The following is a 25,461-nucleotide window of genomic DNA, read 5'->3' as shown; positions in this document are numbered from 1 at the left end:
CTTATTTTAATTTTTACTGCCCTCTTCATTTCCAACATATTACAGATCATTTAATATGTAAAAACAAATGTTAATAGGAGGGTTAGACTAACCACAATACCAATAAGATGCTATTAGTATTTATTAGAGGTTTTTCTTATTAGGCTTAATTTTTTCCTAAATTGCATATGACCCATTATCATTATGCTTGGTGGATAATATAACAAAATAAAATTACCAGTCCATTTTACTCAAGGAGAAAGTCTAAGGTTCCTTGGGTTTTATAACACCAAGCATAGCGCAAATTTAAGGAATTTTTCCAATGCTGCACTTGGTGATTTTTAGGAGTCTATTTCCCCCAGAGGCATGTAAGTACTAAAATTGCACTGGATTGCGTTTTGCTCTCAGCGGGTGAGAAAGTGCATAGTCAATGGGTTATTTGCCATTCTTTATTTCCATTTTATGCAGTCACACAGAGGTATCTCTCAGGTGGTTGTTGAAGTTTACTAGACACTCAGGAGCCATCTCCTGCTTTCTCTAAATGGCATTTATAATCTATAACCAAAGGGGTCATCTATGAAGCCTTTGGTGCAGTACACTTAAACTCTGCTTGCATTAGGTCAGGTTACAGAGATCAGATCTTTTGCTATGAGAGTTCAACAGAGGGAAAATTGCATCACATATCTAAACAATATTTATAGAACAACAAACAGCAAAACAAGGTCTAACACAAGTACTGAAAATGACAGAACATAGTATACATGAAATCAGCATATAGGGGATAAAGACCTTCAGAATACACAGGTCCATAGTAACAAAGGGGCCACGAAAAAATCACCCAAGCGATTGTGTTGAACCTTTCTTTATCTGTCATAATAGCACTACATTCTGTAAATGCAGTATTGCTCTGCTTTCTTTCAACTGGATACCTCCAATTAACTATCATTTTCATGCTTCACTACTACTCTGATAATTGATGCTCATCACAGGATGTCTGAAATACTGAAAAAGTCAGAAGTGCTTTCTTGAACCATCAAGACACAGATTAAAATGTATTCAGTGTGGTTATTCTATTTTATTGGGGGGAAGCATGGAACGGAAGAAAGAACATAGGCTTCGGGGCAGACCTGGTCTGGATTTCATGAAGGACACTTATTAACACTGGGACCTTTGGTAAACTACACAGTATCTCTCTAAGCTTCAATTTCCTCATACATAAAATGGGAATAATATCCAGCTTTAGGAGACATTCCCATCATTAAATGAGACCACAAACACATGGAAAATACCACCACAGTCCCTGGCTTTAAAGAAATCACTCAATCGGAGCTCTTAATGTGGACATTTCCCTTCCCATTCCCAATCATCAGTAAGATATGCAAGATGCATGGACCTCTTTACTTTTTTCTATTCCTCTCTCTGAATATTTAATTCATATGAACAGCTCATTCTCCAAAAGTGGCAGAGTAGTTTAGAATGGATTCCCAACACTGGACTATTTACATTGGAATAAAAGCAATATTTTCAAAGAAACTATTTGTTTATCACTGGCCTTGGGGAAATAAAATTTCAGTCTCCAAAATGGTAACAAATTACTCAAAGCTTGCATCTTCTTTGGATCCTTTATTATTTTCATTTTTATTATTACTACTTTTAAAATTATTTTATTTCATTATTTTGCATGATTAAATACTAGCACATTGTAACAAAAATTCAGATACTGAAAAAACTAGTTTTTTGATCCTTCTACTCTTTTGCATTCTAATTTGGATCGTCCCCTGATGATTGAAATAACTATTGTCTAAGTTTTTATGTCCATCCTTCCAAAACTGCTTCTATGCATTTATACACATGTATGTGCTTGAGTATACGTATGCATGATTTTGTGCTTTTAAATACAGAAATTTTGCCACAGTATACAAATATTTTGTATTCATATTGATTTTTGCTCAACTTTTAAAAATATTTTCATAATGTTCAATACCATGCTTTACCTTACATTAACCATTCCATTCTTGATGGGAACATCAGAAAGTAGAAACTTAAAAAAAAAAAAAAAAAAAAAGCCAGTGACTTCTGTATATTAGCATTGTGCTGTGCTTAGTTACTTAGTCACGTCTAACTCTTTTGTGACATCATGCATTGCAGCCCGTCAGGCTCCTCTGTCCGTGGGGATTCTCCAGGTAAGAATACTGAAGTGGGTTGCCATGCCCTCCTCCAGGGAATCTTCCCAACCCAGGGATCGAACCCAGGTCTCCTACATTGCAGGTGGATTCTTTACTATCTGAGCCACCAGGGAAGCCCAAGAACACTGGAGTGGGTAACCTGTCCCTTCTCCAGGAGATCTTCCCGACCCAAGAATCTAACTGGGGTCTCCTGCATTGCAGGTGACTTCTTTACCAGTTGAGCTACCAGGGAAGCCCATATTAGCATTATATCTTATCACTGAATTCTCTCCTTAGTCCTTCAGTCAGTTCACTTGTGTTTCCAACTGTTAAAGCAAATAAAATCATCTATAAACATGACAGTTTTACCATATGCTTTCCATTCTCATGCTTATTATTTCTTTCTCTTGTTCAATTGCATTGGCTACTATTTCCAGTAAAATATTAAATAATAGTGGTGATTGCATATATCTTATCCTTGCTTTAATGAGAATACCTCTTATGTTTACCTATTAAGTTTGATGTTGGCTTTTGGACCGAGATAGATGCAATTTATTATCTTTAGGAAATATACATCTATTTTTGTATCCTTTTCACCTTATAAAATTATGGCTTTTCTCTTTAGATCTATTAAAAAGATAAAATAAATGAAGCGCTATCCTAATATTAAAACTTCAATGCATACTTAGAATATATCTTAATTGATCATAATATTTTACTCTTGTGGCTGGATTTTTTTATAATTATTTTATTTAGGCTTTTTTGCATCCATATGCATAACCCAGATGAATAAAAATTATTATTCTCTGCAATTCTTATCAATTCTTCTATAAAGATTTTATGCTCTTTATAAAAATAATTTGGAAGTACTTATTTATCTATGATCTGAAACAGTTTAAATAGACTTAGAATCATCACTGTGGTGTGTGGGAGCCAGCTTGCACTGACTCACAAGATCAGATTATGCATATTTCTTCAAAGTCCACATTAAGTAATATCACATATGCAGCTTAAAATCAGTCATGGTAGAAATATTCATGCCACAGAAACTGGCACTCTAAACACATAGGGGCATACTTCAATGGCCTAGTGGTTTTCCCCACTTTCTTCAATTTAATCCTGAATTTTGCAATAAGGAGCTCATGATCTGAGCCACAGTCAGCTCCAGGTCTTGTTTTTGCTGACTGTATAGAGCTTCTCCACTGTCAGCTGCAAAGAATATAATCAATCTGATTTCAGTATTGACCCTCTGGTGATGTCCATGTATAGAGTCGTCTCTTGTGCATTTGGAAGAGGGTGTTTGCTATGACCAGTGCTTTCTCTAAGCAAAACTCCGGTGGACTTTTCCCTACTTCATTTTGTACTCCAAGGGCAAACTTACCTGTTACTCCAGATATTTCTTGACTTCCTAGTTTTGCATTCCAATCCTCTATGATGAAAAAGGACATCTTTTTTTTTTTTTTTTGGTGTTAGTCCTAGAAGGTCTTATAGGCCTTCATAGAACTGATGAACTTCAGCTTCTTCAGCATTAGCGGTTGTGGCATAGAATTGGATTACTATGACGGGGAATGGTTTGCCTTGGAAATGAACCTAGATCACTCTATTGTTTTCGAGAATGCACTCAAGTACTGCGTTTTGGACTCTTTCGCTGATTGTGAGGGCTACTCCATTTCTTCTAAGTGATTCTTGCCCATAGTAGTAGATATAATGGTCATCTGAATTAAATTTGCCCAGTCCCATTCATTTTAGCTCATAGATTTCTAAAATTTCAATGTTCACTCTTGCCATCTCCTGCCTGACCACATTCAATTTACCTTGATTTATGGATGTAACACTCCAGGTTCCTATGTAATATTGTTCTCTGAAGCACTGGACTTAAATTTCACCACCAGAAATATCCACAACTGAATGTCATTTCTGCTTTGGCCCAGTCTCTTCATTCTTTCTCAAACTATTTCTTTGCTCTTCCCCAGTAGCATATTGGACATGTACTGGCCAAGGGGGCTCATGTCTTTTTGTCTTTTCATGGGGTTCTCAAGGCAAGAATAGTGGCGTGGTTTTATATTCTCTTCTCCAGTTGACCACAAATTGTCAGCAAGTTTGGAAAACTCAGCAGTGGCCACAGGACTGGAAAAGGTCAATTTTATTCTAATCCCAAAGAAAGGCAAGGTCAAAAAATGTTCAAACTACTGTACAATTGTACTCATTTCACATGCTAGCAAGGTAATTCTCAAGATAGACTTCAACAGTATGTGAACTGACAACTTTCAGATATACAAGCTGGATTTAGAAAAGGCAGATGAACTACAGATCACAGAGAAAGCAAGGGAATTCCAGAAAAACATCTACTTCTCTTCATTGACTATGCTAAAGCCTTTTACTGTGTGGATCATAACAAACTGTGGAAAATTCTGAAAGAGATGGGAATACCAGACCACCTTTCTTGCTTCCTGAGAAACCCATATGCAGGTCAAGAAGCAACAGTTAGAGCCGAACATGGAACAACAGACTGGTTCCAAATTGAGAAAAGAGTATGCGAAGGCTGTATACTGTTACCCTGCTTATTTAACTTCTATGTACATCATGTGAAATGTCAGGATGCATGAAGCACAAGCTGGAATCAAAATTTCCAGGAGAACCATAAAACCTCAGATATGCAGATAGATACCACTCTAAAGGCAGAAAGCAAAAAGGAATTAAAGAGCCTCTTGATGAGGGTGAAAGAGGAAAGTAACAAACCTGGCTTAAAAGTCAGTATTCAATAAACAAAGAACACAGCATCTGGTCCTACCACTTTATGGCAGATAGACACAGAAAAAATGGAAACAGTGACAGATTTTATTTTCTTGGGCTCAAAACCCCAGTGACTTCAGCCACAAAATTAAAAGATGCTTGCTCCTTGGAAGAAAAGCTATGACAACCCTAGAAAGCATATTAAAAAGCAGAGACATCATTTTGCGGACAAAGGTCCATATGTGAAAGCTATAGTTTTTCTGGTAATCATATATGGATGTGAGAGTTGGCCCATAAAGAATGCTGAGCACCGAAGAATTGATCCTTTCAAAGTGTGGTGTTGGAGAAGACTCTTGAGAGTCCCTTGGACTGCTAGGAGTCAAACCAGTCAATCCTAAAGGAAACCAACCCTGAATACTCATTGGAGGACTGATGCTGAAGCTCCAATATTTTGGCCACCTGATGCAAAGAGCTGACTCATTAGAAAAGACCCTGATGCTGGGAAAGATTGAAGGCAAGAGGAGAAGGGGATGACAGAGGGTGAAATGGTTGGATGGCATCACTGACTCAATGGACATGAGTTTGAGCAAACTCCTGGAGATGTTGAAGGACAGGGAAACCTGGTGTGTTGCAATCCATAGGGTCACAAAGAGCGGGACAGGACTTAGTGACTGAACAACAACAACAATACATGTGAGGGGAGAGGTGTTTGTTTGTATGTATTTTTTGTGTGTGCATGTGTATGAGTTCACAGAGACTCAGTTGTTAAATACTTAAAAGAGCACTACTCAGTATCTTCTAATGTTTGATAAAATTTCCCTGTAAAATTACCTAAACTTGGTACTTTTTTGGGGGTGGTGATAGGTCCTTAAAATTTTAACTAAATTTTATTTAATTTAGAAATCAATATGCTTCCATTTTCATCTCTTCTGGAGTCAGTTTTGGGGAATTATATATTTCTAGAAAATTTCCACTTGGTCTAGATTTTCAGACATTTGAACAGGATTGAGCAAAGTTAGTTCTTATGATTCCTTCAGTTTTCTATTCTTTCTGTGGCTTTTAATTTTTTATCTACATATAAGCAAATGTATATTTGCATTGTTTAATTTCCTTGAATATTTTAGTGACTTCTAAAATTCATCTTTTGTTTTATTCATTATACTGTTTATTACAGTATTACTACATATTTACATACTTCTTACTGTTCATTAACTTTAAAAATTCATTTCTCCCACTTTCTTTCAGTCTACTTGGCTGAGTGCTTGTGTCAGACGCTTATCTTTTAGACTTTTACCCTTTTTACAAAAATATATGTACTTAAAGCTGTTTTCTACTGAGAATGGTCTTAGATCTATCTCATAGGTTCTTATAGGTAATGATTTCATCATCATATTTCTCTGGCTATTCTATAGTTTGAACTTGTATATTAAGTTTGACTTCAGATTTAGTAGTGTTAGAAAATTTCTGGATGAAAGGGCTTTTATAATCTGATTTTCTTATTAATGTATAGTTTTAATACATTGTGCCCATAGTTTTTTGTACTACCTCTTCCCTGGAATTTACTGAAATTTTGCTTATGAGCAATTATATTACTGTGGAAGACTACAATTGACCAAAGTGGTCAGAGCACTATTTTGGGTACCACAAGCTCTTCTAGAATTTTGCCACACCCCATCAAGAGGCAGAATTTATTTTTTCTTCCCTGAAACTTGAGCAGGTTTTCTGTGACTATCTTGATGAACAGAATGTAGCTAAAATAATGCTACATGACTTCGAAGACATAGATTGTAAAAGATGATATGGCTTTTGCCTGACTCTTACTCTCTCATAATTTCTTTTGCTCTTAAAACTTAACCAGTACTAGGAGGTATTCCAAGGCCTCACTACGCTGCAAAGGAAGACCACACAAAGGAGAACTTAGGTGCCTGGTAGACAGTCATTATCATCTGCCAAGTAAGTGAGTACATGAGTTTTCAGATGATTCCAGCTCCCAGACTTCAAGCCTGCTATGAGGTACCGGACATTATAGAGCAGAGATAAGTCATTCCTGTTGTCCTCTCTTGGAATTCCTCACCTGCAGAATCTGTGAACATAATAGACAATAGTCTTGTGCCACTAAATGACTCCTCTGACTCATTTAAGGCTCTTATGTTTGAATATTTTGTGATATTTAGATCGTAGCCACTGCTCTCTTTCTGTACCAGCCTTTTTTTAACTTTTCTGAAATTAATTTGTTTTTCTCTCTATAACATAGAGAATTAGATCTTTATGATCCAATCTGAAAATCTTTTAAATAGATTAATCAAGCACATTTATATTTTTTCCTGTTGCAGACATGATGGGCCTTAATTCTAACATGTTATATTTTATAAAAGTGAAACTAAGTTGTGACAAGCATCTTCTGCTTTGCAAATCCTAAAATATTTAATATCTGGTCTGTTACAGAAAAAGTGTGTTAATCCTTGATGTAAATCATAATATTGGCTGCAAACACTGCTGTATTCACTGCTATCTTTATTGTTCTCACTTTTGCTTCTGTTGCTGCTATAGTACATCCTATCACTTTGACTAGTATCTCAAGGGAAATACAGAATATTCCTTACCTGCCTCTTCAGGGACTCTAATGAGAATATTTTCAGTCCTTTATTCTTCTCTCTGCAGGTTGCTGTAGGTTTCTGAGATAATCTTTGTCAAGTTGGGGAAATTACCATCTATTCCCTGTTTGCTAAGAGATATGTGCCAAAATGGTTATTAAATTAATAGGTCTCTCCCTTCCTTCCTCCCTTCCTTCCTTCCTTCCTTCACTCCTTCCTTCTTTCCTTCTTTGTTTGCTTTATTCCTTCCTTCCCTTTCTTTTGCATCTATTATCATGATCATACGCAATCTATTTTCCCTTTTAATATTCCAATAAGACAACCTTACTGATACATTCTAATAGTAAACTATCCTTTTAATTATGAGGTAAGTGTTGCTTGGTCATAAGTAGTATTTTTTAATACTACTTATTATTAACAATAATATATATAATATATATTATAATATATTATCTATATTATAATATTATAATTAATTATATTATATAATTATATTATTATATATATTATAATATAAACAATTAAATTTTATTGTTAATGTCTCATTGAGGATTCTTTTACACACATTTGTAAAAGAGATTGACCTACAGTTTCATTTATGACTCAATTTATAGATAGCTTTTGGGATTATTCCATATATTTTTTTTATAAAGAATGTTCATTCTGTTTGCTGTTTAACAAGATGTACATATTGTGAAGTTTATTGTCCATTACTTGTAATTTTCTATGGAAAATATACTAAAGATTTCATCTGTGATTGTAATTGTCAGTTTTATCTAATATTTCTAGATGTTTTTGCCTCATGTATTTCAACATGTTAATACCATGTTGTTCCATGCATTGAGACTCACAATTGTTACAGCTTCCCATTAAATCTTCTTACTTATATAAAATACCCCTCTTCATCGTTTCAATAATTGTCTTCAGCGCTATTTTGTGATATTAACATTGTTATTCCTGGGTTATTATCATGTATCAACTTTTGGGGTTTTGTGGGGTTTTTTTGAAATTCCAGTATTTTTCAAGTGTCCTATGTCATTTTATTGTATATATCTTTTAAAAAAAGCATTTTATTTTATATTCCCTTTTTTTAAAAACCAAATCTATGAGTACTCTGTCATTTAATTGACCCATCCCCACTCACTATGGCTATTACATTTGTGCCAACTCTTGTGATCTTACTTATTCTTCCAGTCACTCATACTTAACTGCTCTGGCTTGGAGCCAGCTTTGTTGAGCTGTTCCTGAACTAAAGATGGGGCAGGCATATGAACAGGCTGACCTGTGTGCCTACCCACTGCAGAGACCTATCTTGTTTGTTGCTATGAAACTTCCAGTGGTTCCCTGTGCTTAGCGAGTTCCTGGAGCTAGTCTTATATTTTAAAGCTCTCTTGCATTTATTGCTGTCATTAACCCTTTCAATTATATCCATTTACACAAAGTCTACATAGTTTCTGATCAACAACAGTACTGCTTCTTGTTTTCAGTTAGTTGTTGGTTAGAGTTTTTTAAATGCCCACATAGGGAGTAGTATAAAGTAGTACAATATCATTTCCACCATATTTGCTAACACCTTAAAATTACTTCCTGCCTCAGTCACAGTAAATGGCCTACAAGATGCTACAGGTTCTGACCTCTGATTCTGTTCTGTCTTCATCTCCAGTCCCTGCAATCCACCTTTCCCTGTTGGATTACTTTACTCAGCCACACTGGCTCATGAAGCTCTATTTCGTGTATACCAGGCATGCTCCTATCTCAAGACCTTGCACTTACTCTTTCTTCTGCCTGAATAATTTTCCTCTCAGATATTCTCAAGTCCCCAGCTCTCACCGTAAAGTTGTTACTTCAATGCCACTTCTTCAGTGATGGCTTCTCTGCTATCAAGTCTCAAATTACCAATACATACTCCCTTATCTCCTTTGCCTGATTTTCTTTTCATCATATACTTAACTCTAACAAATTCAGGGGTAGGCAGGGGGAGCTTTTCTTTCTTTTTTTTTTTTTTAATCTTAGTTATTGTCAACTACAAATTGGCATTTGCCAAGAGCATTGCCAGTGACTGAACAACAAGGGCATTTTGCCATCTACCTCTGTGGAGACTGTGCTGCTGCATTGAGGACCTTTAACACCCCCTGAGGGAGTTCAGGGTGGAGTGAAGCAATCTGTGCTCCAGGACTGTGGAACAGGTTATTAGATAGTCAGATAATTTCAGGAGCTGATTTCATGATCCCAATCCCAATCTCTTCATATCTAAAAAGCACTAAATCCCTTCATGATGACATCAGTTCCTCCTGACTAGCAGAAATTTTGTAAAATGAGTGCTTAATTGCGCTGAATTCCCCCTTCACCAAAATCGTATATATTGACCTTCCCCCACTGCCTCTTTCGAGCAGTCTCTCAGAGCTGTCTAAAGTGCTGTCTCCCAGGCTGCAGTCCTCATTTTGCCCCAAATGAAACTTAACTCACAACTCTCAAACTGTGCATATTTAGTCAACATTATCAATCCTTTTTCTCACCAGAATGTAATTTCTCTGAAGACTGAAATTTTTGTCTGCTTTATTTGTCCCTCTATCCTTAATGTTTAGAACAATATTTGAAATAAAGTGTATGATCCATTTTGTTGTTTAGTTGTATGGCAGAAAGTGAAGAGGAACTCAAAAGCCTCTTGATGAAAGTGAAAGTGGAGAGTGAAAAAGTTGGCTTAAAGCTCAACATTCAGAAAACAAAGATCATGGCATCCGGTCCCATCACTTCATGGGAAATAGATGGGGAAACAGTGGAAACAGTGTCAGACTTTATTTTTTTGGGCTCCAAAATCACTGCAGATGGTGACTGCAGCCATGAAATTAAAAGATGCTTACTCCTTGGAAGGAAAGTTATGACCAACCTAGATAGCATATTCAAAAGCAGAGACACTACTTTGCCAACAAAGGTTCATCTAGTCAAAGCTATGGTTTTTCCTGTGGTCACGTATGGATGTGAGATTTGGACTGTGAAGAAGGCTGAGTGCCGAAGAATTGATGCTTTTGAACTGTGGTGTTGGAGAAGACTCTTGAGAGTCCCTTGGACTGCAAGGAGATCCAACCAGTCCATTCTGAAGGAGATCAGCCCTGGGATTTCTTTGGAAGGAATGATGCTGAAGCTGAAACTCCAGTACTTTGGCCACCTCATGTGAAGAGTTGACTCATTGGAAAAGACTCTGATGCTGGGAGGGATTGGGGGCAGGAGGAGAAGGGGACGACAGAGGATGAGATGGCTGGATGGCATCACTGACTCGATGGACATGAGTCTGAGTGAACTCCGGGAGTTGGTGATGGACAGGGAGGCCTGGCGTGCTGCGATTCATAGGGTCATAAAGAGTCAGACACGACTGAGTGACTGAACTGAACTGAACTGAAGTTGTGTCCAGTTCTTTTGCAACTCCGTGGACTATAGCCTACCAGCCTCTTCTGTCCATGGGATTTCCCACCCAAGAATACTGGAGTAGGTTGCCATTTCCTTCTCCAGGGGATTGAAGCTGTGTCTCCTGTATTTGAAACGGTTTACCTCAGATTGGGACTTGAACCCATGTGGCTGGGACTCGAATCCAGCCAAAACCCACAGTACCTTGTTTCAGGACCTAATGAAGCTCAGGTTCTTTATATCTCATTGCAGAAAGAATTCAGTGAGAGACAAAGTGATAGGTAAGAAATGGATTTACTCAGATTCAGAGAGAAGCACACTTCACAGACAAGACTGTAAGCCTTGTAGAGGGCCAGTGCAGCTGTGAAATGTGGAACAGATAGTTTTTATGGGTTGGGTAATTTCATATGCTAATGAGCGGGAGGATTATTCCAACTATTTTGGGGAAGGGGTGGAGATTTCCAGGAATTGGGCCACTGCCAATTCCTTGCTCTTTTGACAGTGCCTTGGAACTGTCATGGTATCTCTGGGTGTGTCATTTAGCTTGCTGATTGAGGATCAAGGTCTAATCAAAGTTGTCTAGTCTGCCATCTTCTACACATTTGATTCTAATATTGTGTCCTTGGGTTTTGTCATTCTTTCAAATCTTGTGCCCTTCCCCTTTCCCTCCTGTACACACTGGCAGGTGGATTCTTTACCACTAAGGCACCAGGGAAGCCCATATGACCCATAGATACTTGTTTAATTAATTAATAGATTTCTAGGGATTCAGAATAAGAAAAGGAGGCTGTCAAACACGTCACTATGCTGTTTTAATTCTTCCTGTGCTTTACAATCTCCCAGATATGCCTGCACTCACTGCCCTGACTAACCTGTTCTCCAGGGGATTTCAGCTATTTGATTTGTACACTTTCGAGGTAAGTTCTAGGAAGATTCCAAGGAAGCAGATGAAGAAAGGGAGAAATCAGACATGAAAAGATCTCTATTGAGTAAAAAAACAAAGTTCTGTGGGAGAATGGTTATATGGGTTTCTTTAATCCAAAACAAAGAAAGGGACAGAATCTTATCCGCTTTGACTCTCCTTGATTTGGAAAAAAAAACTGATGAGGTAAAGCAAGATAAATAAAGGAATAAAGAGCTAATCCACAAGGGAGAAGACTGTTTTATTGCTCTTACACAGATGTCTGTCCTTACAACACAGGAATTTTTTTTTTTTTCTTTCAGGGAGGGTGGGAATAGGGGTAAAAGAGCAACAATTTAAATTGGAATCTCCAGGCAGTCTGTGTTTGGGAATTAGCATTGCATTATTTTCCTGGCTCCCCACCCCCTCTTGTCTTTTAGTGGAGAAACATTTGCCCTGGAACAGTACACAGAGTTTGCATTAGCATCCCTGAGGATAGAACTTTGACCCCACAGACTAAGGAAGCTACAAATGGAAAATTCCAAGTTGCTATACTCTTTTATTTTCATGCTAATGCTTCTGCAGAGAGTATTTAAAGAAACAGATGCACAAGAACAAAAAAGAGTCCAGCACTAAGAACTCCTCTGACAACAGAGGAGTGTTTTTCCAGCATGGTCTTGTATCTGTTTGTTCCTGCAGAAGTCCAAGAGGGGTCAAGGTGAAACCCTGGTTTCATTTTATTAAAAAAGCTGAACTAGCATTGACAAAAAGAACTCTGGATCTGTGTTTCAAATCCTGGTCAGATTTGAAAGTTGTGTTAAGTTTCATTTCACTTCCTTCAGGCTACACTATTCAACTCTCAAAGATGGATGAGCACACCCTTCAGTAAAAGGCATTGGGCAATAAGGATTTCTCAGTCTCCCTTGCCAGTTCACACCTGATCTCAACAATACTCACACTTTCCTTAGAGCCAACCCTAAATGGCACCCAGTGTACTTCCAGTCCATCAGCTACTTTCTTCATATTCTGTATGACAACAATTAAAAAAAAAAAAGCTTCTCTCTCTCTTTTTTTTTTTTTTAATAACTTTATCCTGGGATTAAATTCTCAAGTTGAAGACATATCAGAGCACTATACTCTGCAAAGCCAAATACTCTCAAAATTCTTCTTTTGATATACAAAAAAAAAAAAAAAAAACATTTTACTTCACCCCAGGCATCCCCCCGCAGAGCAGCAGCATCAGAAAGGCAGAATCATTCTAACTAACTCCTGCTTTAAGGTTGCTTGTCACATGTACTCCTCACCTAGATTATGGCCAGAAATTAAACAAGAATGCCACTTGGTCTCTCCCCACGTTCTCTTTAACACTGTGAAACAGCTTTCCTCCAGGATTCTTCCAAGTTTGTCAACTATACAAATGGTTTCATTTCAAGGGTTACTTTAGAACTTTTATATTCAAAGTGTATGGCACCAACAATTGGGCAGAAATGTAAGAGCAGAGAAGTAGGGGATGGAAGATTTATCCTGAAACTGTGTTTCTGTATTAAACACATGTTTGTGTCTCAGTTTTTAGGTATCTATGAGATGACTTGGAGAAAGAGGTCTTAGACGTTTAGAAGCAGAGAATGGAAGGAATAAAGCCCTTTCTTTAGCAGTGGCCACTCCCATGTGATAAGACAAACCTGGCTTTCTCCTCTCCCCCATTTGCTTTCCAATCAGTTCCTACCTTCATCCGAGGCCACCGCCCCATACTTCCATCCTCACTCAGCTCTCCCTTCCCTGCACTCCTGGATCTAGCTTAACCACTGCCTTCCATGGGTACAGGTTTCCTTCTCCAATTAGACTACAGGATTCCTGAAGGCAGAGCTCATAGCATCTTTTGCACTTCCCACAACCTCCAGCACAGGGTTCCTCTCGAAAAACCCATGACTGGCTGACTGATTGAAGAAACAGAAATAGGCCCCTGCAGTGACCTGAAGCATATGGAATTCTGATTAAGGGAACCGAGAAGGCAGAAAGCCCAATTCCACACCCTTCATAAAGTATGCACATCCCAACAAATCCCAAGTTATTGGAAAAGTAACAGCCCCGTCCCCTGACCAACCCCAACCAAGAATTTCATTAGTATGGATAAAGACCCAGAGCAGTAAATATTAATGGCTGGAAGGGGGAACAGGAGGACAGAAGGCTGAACCAAGCAGGTGTTCACTCACTCAATTTCAATCCAGCCAACAACGTCATCATTTGGCCCTCTTGAGCTCGCCGACAGGCCATTTTTCATGATTTTACCATTTCTGGCCAAATGCAAACTTTTTAATTAAATGGACCACACAATTCCAGATGTTTGTTTATTTGTTCCAAAAAAGGTTGTAAAAGCTCTACATGAGGAAAAAACCTGAGGCAGTGGTAAAGTTTTCTATGAGATGAGGCAACAAATGAGTGGGAAGACCTAAGCCTGGGAAGTTAAGGCTGGGCAGAGCTCTCAGCAGAACAATCTAGACCAAAAGCATTGGCTTCAAAGAGCTCTCCTTCCAGAAACCCAAGATTTGGGAATAAGACACCCCGGGCCCTTATTAGTTTTTATAAGAATGTAGCTCATCTTGAGCCAAAGGTCCAAACGAGAACACATTTTTGCGGCTGCCCTGCCTGCCTCTTATATGTTTGTTCCTGTTGCCGTGAGCTCCACTACATTAATTTCAGCAGTCTTCCATTTAACAGGCCAGATTATAGCTCATGGCTGAGTGACAGCGGGGAATCCTGCAAGAGGGAAGGGAGAGGGGATACAGGCAGAGACTGCAGCTTCCCACGAATCAGGCTGGCTTCCTCGCAGCTGTCTGTTCTCTGGTACCCTCTACCTCTGAGTATACTCAGCCATTAAGTCAGCCAATTGCATTTGTTACAGAATGGTTCTTATATTCCTTCCACTCTTTGCCAGCCACTCCATCCTGCAGCATCAAATGCTCGATTATTTCACCATTACCCTAATTGATTCTGTACTCTAAATTTTGGTTTCAAAAGCAATATCAGAAAAACTTTGAATAACATAGGGAGGAAAAGTATTGATTGTCCATTTTCTCTGATACATGAGCCAAGGATACCCTAAAACCAAACCTTTAGCAACCTCAGACCACAACTCCATCGTGGCTGTAAGTTTCCCTTTACATCGCCCCCACCCCTGCTCCACTGGCAGTTTTCTGGCCCCAGCTGTGCTCCCCATCTGTTACCAGTTGTTTCCTAAATTACCTGTGCTTGAAACCTGCTCTTTAGAGGCAGTCACGTAACTTGGTGTCAAGAAATCCAAAGCCTCTAAAACTGGGCCACACTCCCTTCAAGGCAGTCCCACAATGGCCTTCTCAAGTCCTGGCTCTTTTCTTTCCAATCCCCTTGCACACTGCTTGCAGATTAATAACCACAGAGCAGAGCTTTAAATCAAATCTAGATTTAAATTCTACCTGTTCAAGGCCTGTCCTAACACAAACTCATTCTACATAAGAAAACTTATTTCTGAATTTTTCAAAACTGGGTCCCTGCCTCCAATGAGTTCTATCTATCCTCAGGTTTTCTTTACCCATTTCCTTTTTCTGGAATGTCCTTCTTCTGCCTTCCACCTTTAACTATCCTTCAAAGCTCAAGGCCAACACCTCAACAGTCATACCTAACTACTCTAGCCTTTACTGATTTTCTTTTCTAAGCATTTTTAACATTTGTGGTCTTTACCAAGTAAGGCAACTCTTAATTATATATCTGTTTGGTTGGCATTGCTTCATTTTTGATATATCCTTAACCAAACTATAAATTCTTCCAAGACATATACCATGTTCTCTGTTTCTAAGTATATATATATATATATATATATATATATATACACACACTGGAGGACTCCTTGAATGTTGGTGCTCAGGGCAAGATTTGTCATCTTAGGAGTCACACCTGACCACATCCCAGCTCTTCCCTTGCAATGGAAGGCAGAAAAACCAGCCCACATCTTCAAAACTTCAGGACATTTCATCTCCAACTCTGTCAATTCCAGACCCTCCTTTAAAAAAAAAAAAAAATAGAGGGGCGTATTTTTATCACTATTTTTACTTGGTCTATCTGTTGGTGGAAGGGTTATCCTTTTGACTTCCCATCCTACAGAAGTAAGGATTATTACTGTTGGGAGTGTGGAGCAAGATTCCATTTTCCCCTCCTTGCTTTGCTTCTGGAATGAAAGAACCAAGTCCATAGCCCCTGTGTGTCTATGAGTGCACCACAGTTCTGTCCAAAGAGTAGAAATAAAGCAATCACGGAGACTGCAAATGAAAAATCATCCTTGGAGAAAAAGGATAGGAAATGGACCCCAATGGATTTCAAATGCTTAAAGGAGGTTGCTTCAAGTTCCTGGCTAAAGTCCATGCCAGTCCTGGTAATAGTCTAACAGATTCATCCATCTTCAGATTCCACTTGGCTTGCTCTTCCATCACTGACAGCTTCCCAGCCAGCGAGAGCACACATGCACATCTATCTATATATATGCGGAAGTTTTAATCTACACCACCCTCCATTCCAATCCACCCAGCCTTGCTCTGCAGAGAGTGAAGCTATTGACCCTGCAAAGCAGCAGGGAGATGAATTTGATGACCCAGACTAGAGTTTTTAAACCATTTCAGCAAGGTCTAGAATCAAAGGAAAGTACAATTTATTCAGCACTTAGTAAAGTCCTTTTACTTAGGTACAGAGCGCACACACTGAAAATAGACTCCCGCTGCCACACAGATAAAATAAACCTGTCACCCATGACTGTCAAATCACTAGTCACCTCGATTAAATAAAGGAAACTTTAGCATCTCTCAGCATCTGAGACTTTCCCCAAGATTCTAAGCCCATGAAAGCATTATGAAGGGAAGAAAACACGAAAGTGAGGGCTTCTGTTGAAAATGTCATCAGAGGAAAGTATTTTACATAATTAGAAAATGCTAATAATAGCTCTGCACAGGGAATCAACACACTCTGCCCCCACACGTCCAGGGCAAAGCCATGGCGCACAGAATCCGAGACAGGGAGGCCAAGACGATGCAGTTGTTTGGCAGGAGCCACAGGCCAACCGTGTCCCCCTAGGCGAGGAGTGCTTCCATGTCAATTGCCAACTTTCCATTTTCTTTTTCAGTTTTCTTCTGTCTCTCTTTTTCTCCTTCTCCCTCTGCTGCTATCCCTACCCACCTCTTTGTTTCTTTTTATCCACAGCGTTCATATACTTTCCATAGAGGAAAGCTGGATCCATCATGCTTCTCTGAATCTTTAATGAATCAATCACATTTTCTGAGATTATCATCTGATGATTATAATCTGATGATTATCTGATGGTTAGCTCCTTTGAAAAACTAATCAAAATATTCTGGGAGAACAGAAGGCCACAAATAAACAGGTCACTTTGGTTATGAGTTTAATCTTAGGTGAGAACCACCTGGCAGGGTCAGCATAACCATGGGATTGCTTATTCCGTCTTTTTAAATGGTCAGTGAAAACCAACAAGCAATAGGCAAGAAGACTTCTTGATGCTGAACTGGTAAGAGTTCAGCAAATAAATACACTTGTTTTCCTTGAGTCTTTGTTATTATTCTGTGTAGATTCCATTTATAATGATCAAGTCTACTTAAGCCTTCACATTCCCTGTGGGTTGACCTTAGCAAGATGGTAGAAATATGAAAAATAGAAAAAGGATTTTAAATTGTCTGAAGGAGAAAGACTGTTTTCAAATCCTATAAGCTAAAACAAATTATGATGAAGTTTGGTTATCAAGCAGCCCCATCTTGAGCTTTCCTGGAAGTATTCTTTCTGGTGGCATACAGTTTTTGTAGCCAACATCTCCCCATTCCAAGCATCCTCACCTACGTTGACACATCTTCATTTATATCCATTTAATTTTCCTCTGATTCATTTCACTTTGGCTTATTTAAATAGTTAAAGCAAAACTCTCTGCATTTACGACTTCTGTGAAAATGTGTTTTATGATATCTCAAGCTAAAACTGTTTAAAAAATAAAAAAAAAAAAAATGCCTGCAGTTTTTCTTTCTGTCTTTTTCTTCTTTTTTGGATGACACTCATTGAGCTGCTTCATGGAGAAATACAGAAAAATCAATTGCTAAGCATAAAGTGCAATGCACATTAAGGAAACTGCGAATGATAACTAATTATGATAAGTTGCTATGTAAATCACTCTGTGACAGTCCCAGCAATCAATTCCCAACACAAATAGACCAAGCCCCTGGTTGGATAAGAGGATGAGCTTCTTACAACTGTGTCAATAAAAATAATGGCAAGGTTTCCAACAACTCATAGACATAGGGTATTATCATCCCCCAGCAAGTTTTCATAACAGATTCCCTCTCAGCTTCCTGCTCTCTTTCATACTTTTAAAGTCCAGTGCATAATATGACAAGCTAACTATGGTACATCTTCCAGATTGTTTGATCACTGGGAGGTGGGGGTAATAATAATTCAGGGATGTTCACTGGTTTTGCAGTTACTTTGCAAAATGGGTGTGTGCAAACAACTGGAATGAAACCCTCACTGTGATAGCTGTTGGCAAGGATTACGGTAGATGTGCCGACTTGTCTGTTTTAATTGGGCACTGACACTATCCACTCCTGAGGTTTTCTCTGCAGATCAGAGGAGAGGCTAGAAACTACATTTCCCAAAATCCCCTCTGTGCATGGTTCTTGGTTAGAGTGGGCCAAAGAGAGAGACAGTATGATTTGGAATTCCAGAAAGAAGGGGCAGGGCAACATGTGGGTAGTCCATAAAGTCTGAAGAACTGAGTGCCACAGACTGAGAAAGTTAGTAGGAGATGCCCAAGGATTTCTGAGATGCACAGAAATGGTCATCAAGCCCTTAAGAATCACAGGTCTCTGAGCTGAGACTCGGGGTGACACCTGCCCCGTCAGCCCTTTCCTGCATGTGTAAGTCTCTGATTCCTTACATTAAAGTCTTTCATAATGTGAATAGTGTGCATTAAATTTTCCCTCTCTGAATTCAGACTAGTACCAGAGCATTTTCCTCTTTAGCTTTTCAAATTGTCTCTGCTTCTGCATGTGTAGATTTGTAATTTTTTTATAAAAGGGTGTCAGAAAGGCGTAACAGGCAATTCTTTTGACCGAACAGGCAAGGATGCCATACTTTGTCACAGCCTTCACACGGGCTTTGGGAACGCACCCCTGACAGTGGACAGCTCCGGCTGTGCCTTTTCCTGTACGTTCTCTCCTCTTTCCCCCAGCACAATGCCTCAGTGAATCCTGCATCTGCTTCATGCATCCTGTGTAAAGGACAAATAACTGGGGTGGCCTGGGATCCAAGGACACAGAGTCTGGATTTTTTCCTTTCCTATGTTGCTGAGTGATTCCGTCTTTCCTAGCAATTGCTGCAAGTATCTTCCTCTGTTAAATGAGAACAGTAATATTTACCCTCCCCACCTTATTGGGTGTATTGATGGTCTCTGCTCTAAATAGAAATGTTTTCCCAAAAGACACAATGGTTAATAAAGATGCAAATTCTACTTCTAATAGCTACTAGATAAAAAGTAGCAATATATGGCTTTCAGGGGTACATCCTATGGCCAGGATATATTGAAAGAGACATTTCTCCCACAAACATTTCAACATTCCTCATAAATGTGGCTACCCACTGATGATGTAGCGTGCAGACCAGCAGCAGGTAGCAGCTGGCATCACTGATACAGCACCATATCCCCATATTTTGAAGACATGCTCAGAACTAGAGGAGAATTCTCAGAGAGATTTTAAGTGGACTGTTCTAAAACTCTATCTTTACCACAACCTGCATCTTATTGAGAGTCCAGTCCCTTCTCTGAGAGCTTCTGTACTAGCACAAGAACTCCATAAGTTGCTTTAATTCATCCTATTCCTTTCCGTCAGCCAAACACCAGAGTCTGAAAACTATGACTTCAAAATAATGATCTACTTGGAAGTTATGCAATATGGCTAAATGCTGTCTGGCAATGAACCAACAGATAGAGCTCCCGTCCAAGATGACTTGGGTTTCTGAAAGCAACAGAGTTGAGGCCTGCCATTTCTAAGACTGGCCTCTCCCTTCAGTATGTGCTCACCCCCAAAGGCAGATGGGTCTCCTTCCTCAGATGCAATCAAGTTACCTTGCAATTTATGTGCAACCAGGTACTTAGGTAACAGTTAGAGGTACCAAAGGTACTGCCTTTTCCCTGGGTTTCTATCGCTCATCGTTTACTGAACAAATATTTATGGATCTCTGATTAAGTAGGAGGTCCTGTGACAGGCACTGAAGATACAGTGCTAAGTAAACACCCGTACCTCCAACCTCCACCCCACCCTGATCTCCACTGAAAGCTGCTGTCCAGGAAAACAGCCCCTGAAAAGGGGAAGCTGACCGAATGCAAATGGATAGAGTGGGATCAGAGGAGCTTTCCTTGGAGCTGTGGTGTTTCAGCTTATACCTGAGTAGGAGTTAGTGATATGAAAGAAAAGAGTTAGAATCTATATTGCCCCTCAGGGAGCTTGTGCATTTATAAGGAGTTCAAGACATACACAGACCTGACCTGTGTTATATAAAGCAGAACATAAGCAACTACACAAAGGAGATAAGGGCTTCCCAGCTGGCTCAGCAGTAAAGAATCTGTCAGCCAATGCAGGAGACACAGGTTCACTTCCTGCTCCAGGATATTCCCCTGGAGAAGGAAATGGCAACCCACTCCAGTATTCTTGCCTGGAAATCCCCATGGACAGAGGAGCCTGATGTGCTACAGTTCATGGGGTCGCAAAGAGTCGGACACAACTTAGCAACCCACAGCAACAAAGGAAATTAAGAAGGGGAGAAATCCCATGAAGGTACAATAATTAAAAATCTCCCAGAGGAAGCACAGAGCACTGGGCATCACTATCTCTAGGAGGTCTGGTTTATCTGTACGTTATAGATGGAAAAATAGAGTCCCCTGACTCCTGATCATTATTCTGAGCTCAGACTCCTCTTGCATTTGAATCTACAGTCCTGAGGACATGGATCCCTGGCCTATCAAACTCGACATTGGAAGTCACATAAAAGGACAAGCACAGGGAAAATGGCATGTATAGAAAGATAGCAATTTGTGCATGAACTACTGCCTACCAGTTTGTGTAGTCGCTGGTGCGGAATGAAAAGAGATTGGGAACCAGATGAATCAAAAAGTACTTGCAAATAGAATTTCCACTTAGGGCTTTACAGACTGAGTCCAGACATCATGGAGGATTTCACCTGGGAAACAACTGGTGTAATTTGCTTTATAACGTGGAAGCATCTCTCTGGATAAATGTTTGTAGGCCGTTTCCATGGAAATATTAACAAATGACCCTCAAGGAGTTTGGTGATCTAAGGAATCAGAAACTTAGAATAATTTCTTTAACTTAAATACAAAAAAAAAAAAACAAGATGTCATTAAGTGGTTTCATTCTGGTGCTGAAAACTATCGTTTTCCTCATTTGTCACTGCATGATTCATGCCAAGCTGAAATATATTAGTCTCATATTTTCCCTACACATATCAGCCCAATAGTAATTCAGCCTAATGGGCATCTTTGGTTCTCTCTTTCTGGTCTCCTCATGACCATAAGTCCAAAGACCTGGCCATCTTTCATGATGCTGACTTGCTTTTTCAACATCCAAGTACTTAGCAATGATTAGGCAATGAATGTATTAAATGTGTATTAATTGCTCAGGAAAATCAAGACATTTGTCTTGGCTTCCATTAAATAACACTTTTTCCATTGGTGTTATACTCTGATGTCATTCAAGAGTGTCTATTTTAATTCAGATCACACTAGGCATTTTTCCATATTCCAAGTGTTACCCAAGTATCTTCAAAACTTATTGCTTTATATTCCTTTTCTTCAAGGTTCAGATTTTTTATTTTACTGTTACAATGACAGATGACCTTTGCCCTGTTACTGATGACTATCACTTATTTGATCAAGTCCTCCTGTTGTGAAATCTCAATTTCATGGCCAGATGAACTGAAGCAGGCTTGAGGGCTCTGAGACTTCAGTTTCTATTCATGTAATCAACACAAACTCAATCAATTCAAATACAAGAGACTAATAAATAAATCCATGAGACTATGATGCAAGGCTTAATTTGTTATTCCTTCTAGACAGGGTATAATAATTTGTGTAGAGGAATCCCCCCCACCCCTGTGAAAAACAGTCTTTAAAGGGATATACTCAAAACCTTCATAAGAATATTCAGAAGAGATCTGTTCATACCCCTCAAAAACACATTGGCAGCTATTTATGCTACTTGACGTTGAGCAAAATTGATTTTCACAAATTGCACACTTTCAGAATGGAATCACAACTGAACCCTAATTAAACCAATGCATATTAGTTATGTTAATTAATACTAATTATTAATTAATTAATTAAATCAACTCCACTGAATCCAGACATCAAACAGAAAACACAAGTCCAAGTCACAGATACCTGGAATCCTACAGAATGTTAGTGTGCCATTTAACCAAAGCCCCCACATCTCCCTAGAGGGCCAGTTCCATCACTTTCTGATAATCTCTACAGACTTGGCTCCTACCCACCCATCCTGCAATGCAGCTTGGATGACAAAGCTGGAAGAGCCTTTATTCAGTGTCCCTTGAATGTACAGAGCAATTTTCTGCTTGGGGAAGTGATGTTTAAAAGTATGTAGAGCCCTCAACCTAAGCCTGTTCTTACTTACCCTTGGAAGATAGATTCATAACTATGAAATATGACTGTGGTCATAACTAGAATAAAAAGGGGTAAACAAATTACATCACATGGCCTCTTCCTGTCCTAACCAATTACAACAGAAGTGATCACATGGTCCTTGGCTTAAACAGCCAGTTGGAGATAAAGCATGTTTAAACTATATTCCTTGCAGACTCTAGAGATGACAATAGAAATTCAAGGCTTTGGAAGAGCTGGGTAAGCCAAATTAAAATTTCAAGGATCAGAGAATTCAAGGAAAACTGCATATTGATTCTATCCTTTTAGCTGTAATGTAGAGTTCACTCATTTTGAAATTACAGATTTCAACTATAATAATAGTGACACTTTTACAAATATTAGTGAGTTTCCCAATTTCTCTCCACCACTTTCTCTGGAGGTAATGACCTCCTTTGTAACTTTTAAGTGTGATAATCTCGTTGCTTAAAGAAAAAAAATATCACAAAATTATATTCCACCATAGACCTATTTGCCTTCCCAAAAGACTGCCACTAAATTCTATTTAATGTGAGTCAAAATTATGAGGCTTGACAGGTATGGTTTTCTTATCACAGACTTGAAAATCACTTGTTCCATCCAAAGTGCCAAGGCAGCAGTAATGATCCCCAAGCTCCGCACAGCCCGGTATCTCTCCTGTAGCCACAAAACGCAATAAAAAGCACGGTTCCTACCTCGGTGACTGGTGAGTTCCCTGGAAGCAGAAGGCAGGGGTGTGTAGCGGCTCTTAGGAGAGACAGCAACGCTGTCACTGGAGGCCTGTGTGAAAAAAAAAAGCACACCAACATGAGCAACACCAAACACTAAACACTTCTGTTTACCAAACTTGTCTCCTTGGGATCTGGGTTTGGAGAACATGTTATGGACCAAGGTTCTTCTTAGGAAGCAAGAGCTGTCTCTGTTGAGATAATATTTTGGTAAGTGTCAGGTCAAATACAATGCTTTGAGGGGACTTGGTACCGGTGGAAGGGATCTGAGACAAGGGGATGGTTTGTTTATTGAGTGGAATTGTGAGGAGGAGAAGGAAAAGAGATGTTGAGGGCAGGAAATGATGCAGACTTAGATTTCTGTCACAGTTATTCCCCAATAGATTTCTACCCCAAATTCCCACAGATTAAACCCTTACTGTACATAGATTTCTATGGAACCAGTGAAGAGGCTGAGCTCGGCCTGCAGGGTGAATGGGACAAAGAGGGCTGGTTTCCTGGGCCCAGTGCGGCATGGAGACAGGGGAAAGGTGAAGACGTAAGAAGCATGAAGAGACCCAGGAGAAGGATACATGATATCGAAGACCTTGCAATTGGGGTTGTGGCTACATTTAACAATAGCATTAAAAAAATCATCTGAAATTTGAAGTACAATGGTTATCAACAAAACTTTGCCATTTGGAGGACTGAGAGAAAATGATATGAAATCTATCTGTGCAGATGCTTTTTTTTCTACATGCAAAGTTCTTTAACCATCCACCTTGATATGGTGTGACCCAGGCTGCTCTCTGTCTCTAATTAGTGCTACACCCATGGGGGCTAAGGTGTGAGGAAAGACCACAGCTGGAGAGCCGGGTGTCACTCCAGGCTACTGACCAGTATGTCATATTCAGAGTGAGGTAGCGTGGAACACGAAGCATCACTGCTGCAATTCTTACTGAGACTTCTGAATCAAACACTACTTTTTTTTTTTTTTTTTAATATCCTAAAAAGAACATCTGCTAGGATCAAAATCCTAAGCTTACAACCTTTCCAAGTTTCATGAAAAAGTAAATTTCATTAATGCTACATTTTTCTTTCTGGAAAAGGAAATACATTTATGGGATATATTTGCCCTAGTAGGAGCAGGCCTTTTCTCCAAAGAGATTATAGACATTATAGGAATCAAAACTAAGTAGGAGATTAGACCTACTTGCTAGAAAAACCCTTTAAACCCTGTTTCTGACATTTGAGATGTTTGATTAAGCGGCTTTCAGTGGAGACTTAGAGAAAGAGTTCTGAATAGGGCAAAAGCAGAAGCTATGTCCCTAAGGTAGAGACAGATTTTGGGTAGCATTACTTAACTCCAGCAGCAAGAGAAATATACTGTGTTTAAAGCTTGATCCAAGGGTATCGGGTCCAGAAAGATCAAAGTTCAGTCCCTAAGAAAAACATTTGAAAAAGTACCTAAAGACTTTTTCAGATGCTGTAATCATATAAAACAATCAGCAATTAGATTAAAATTCAAACACTAGAATCACCAGATACTTCTCCATTTGGCATTCAAGGTCTCCTGTAATCCCTATTTGATCAATAGGGCTTCCCTATTTGATCAATGAGACACAAAGAGAATGTTCTAAGTATGGCGTCTATTCATCGTATGCTGCTCCTGCTTGAGGCAGGGGAGGAGCAACCAGGGCTGTCCTTCCACAGATCTACTATACTTCCTCTGAAAGAGGCCAGAGCTTCTCTCCCTGTCAATGTTTCTGCTCGATCTCATTGCTAAAAAAGCCTGAAGATCCAGGATGAGTTTTAGGTTGCTATATTGTGATGTTTCTTGGTATTTTTAATCTCAATTTGGGCTGTTGACAATTTGATGACAGCTTTTCCTAAAATTACTAGAAGAAACTACCTCTCAGCAAATATCTCTGACTGGGCAAAACATTCATGTTTTGTAACCAAGAGTAAAATAGTGATTTAAGTTTTATTTCCAGTTTTAGTCGAAGCAAAAATTGTGTGGCTTTAGTTCTGTTTTGCAGTCATCATTCTATGCCTAGCATTTAATTACTTTCTGCTCAGTGTCCATTTATAAACTCAAGTCATGGAAAAGAAACCAGGATGAGAACAATTTTGCAAACTATGCCTTTTGGTGAGACTTTCGTGGCTGGATGTTTGGGAAAACTGCTACAAACCAAGATTCTAAATACCAGTTCTTTGACTTGACTTTTAGCAAAATGAAGTCCGTGTG

The 25,461-nt window shown here is 39.1% G+C and overlaps 1 protein-coding gene across 2 annotated transcripts in view; it reads right to left on the bottom strand.

Annotated features, from left to right (window-relative positions):
• Positions 1 to 25,461, bottom strand: part of LRMDA (leucine rich melanocyte differentiation associated) — a 1,159,904-nt gene that overhangs the window by 210,142 nt on the left and 924,301 nt on the right. For both annotated transcript variants that reach the window (XM_027530746.1, XM_027530745.1), the window contains one exon: positions 23,202 to 23,286. In XM_027530746.1, the coding sequence (XP_027386547.1) occupies positions 23,202 to 23,286 (85 nt within the window). The remainder of the gene's footprint in view (positions 1 to 23,201; positions 23,287 to 25,461) is intronic.

Source organism: Bos indicus x Bos taurus, chromosome 28 (assembly GCF_003369695.1).
Source record: "Bos indicus x Bos taurus breed Angus x Brahman F1 hybrid chromosome 28, Bos_hybrid_MaternalHap_v2.0, whole genome shotgun sequence".
NCBI classification, from domain to species: Eukaryota; Metazoa; Chordata; class Mammalia; order Artiodactyla; family Bovidae; genus Bos; species Bos indicus x Bos taurus.
The sequence above is the reverse complement of the archived record's forward strand: the minus strand, read 5'-3'. Positions and strand labels throughout refer to the sequence as shown.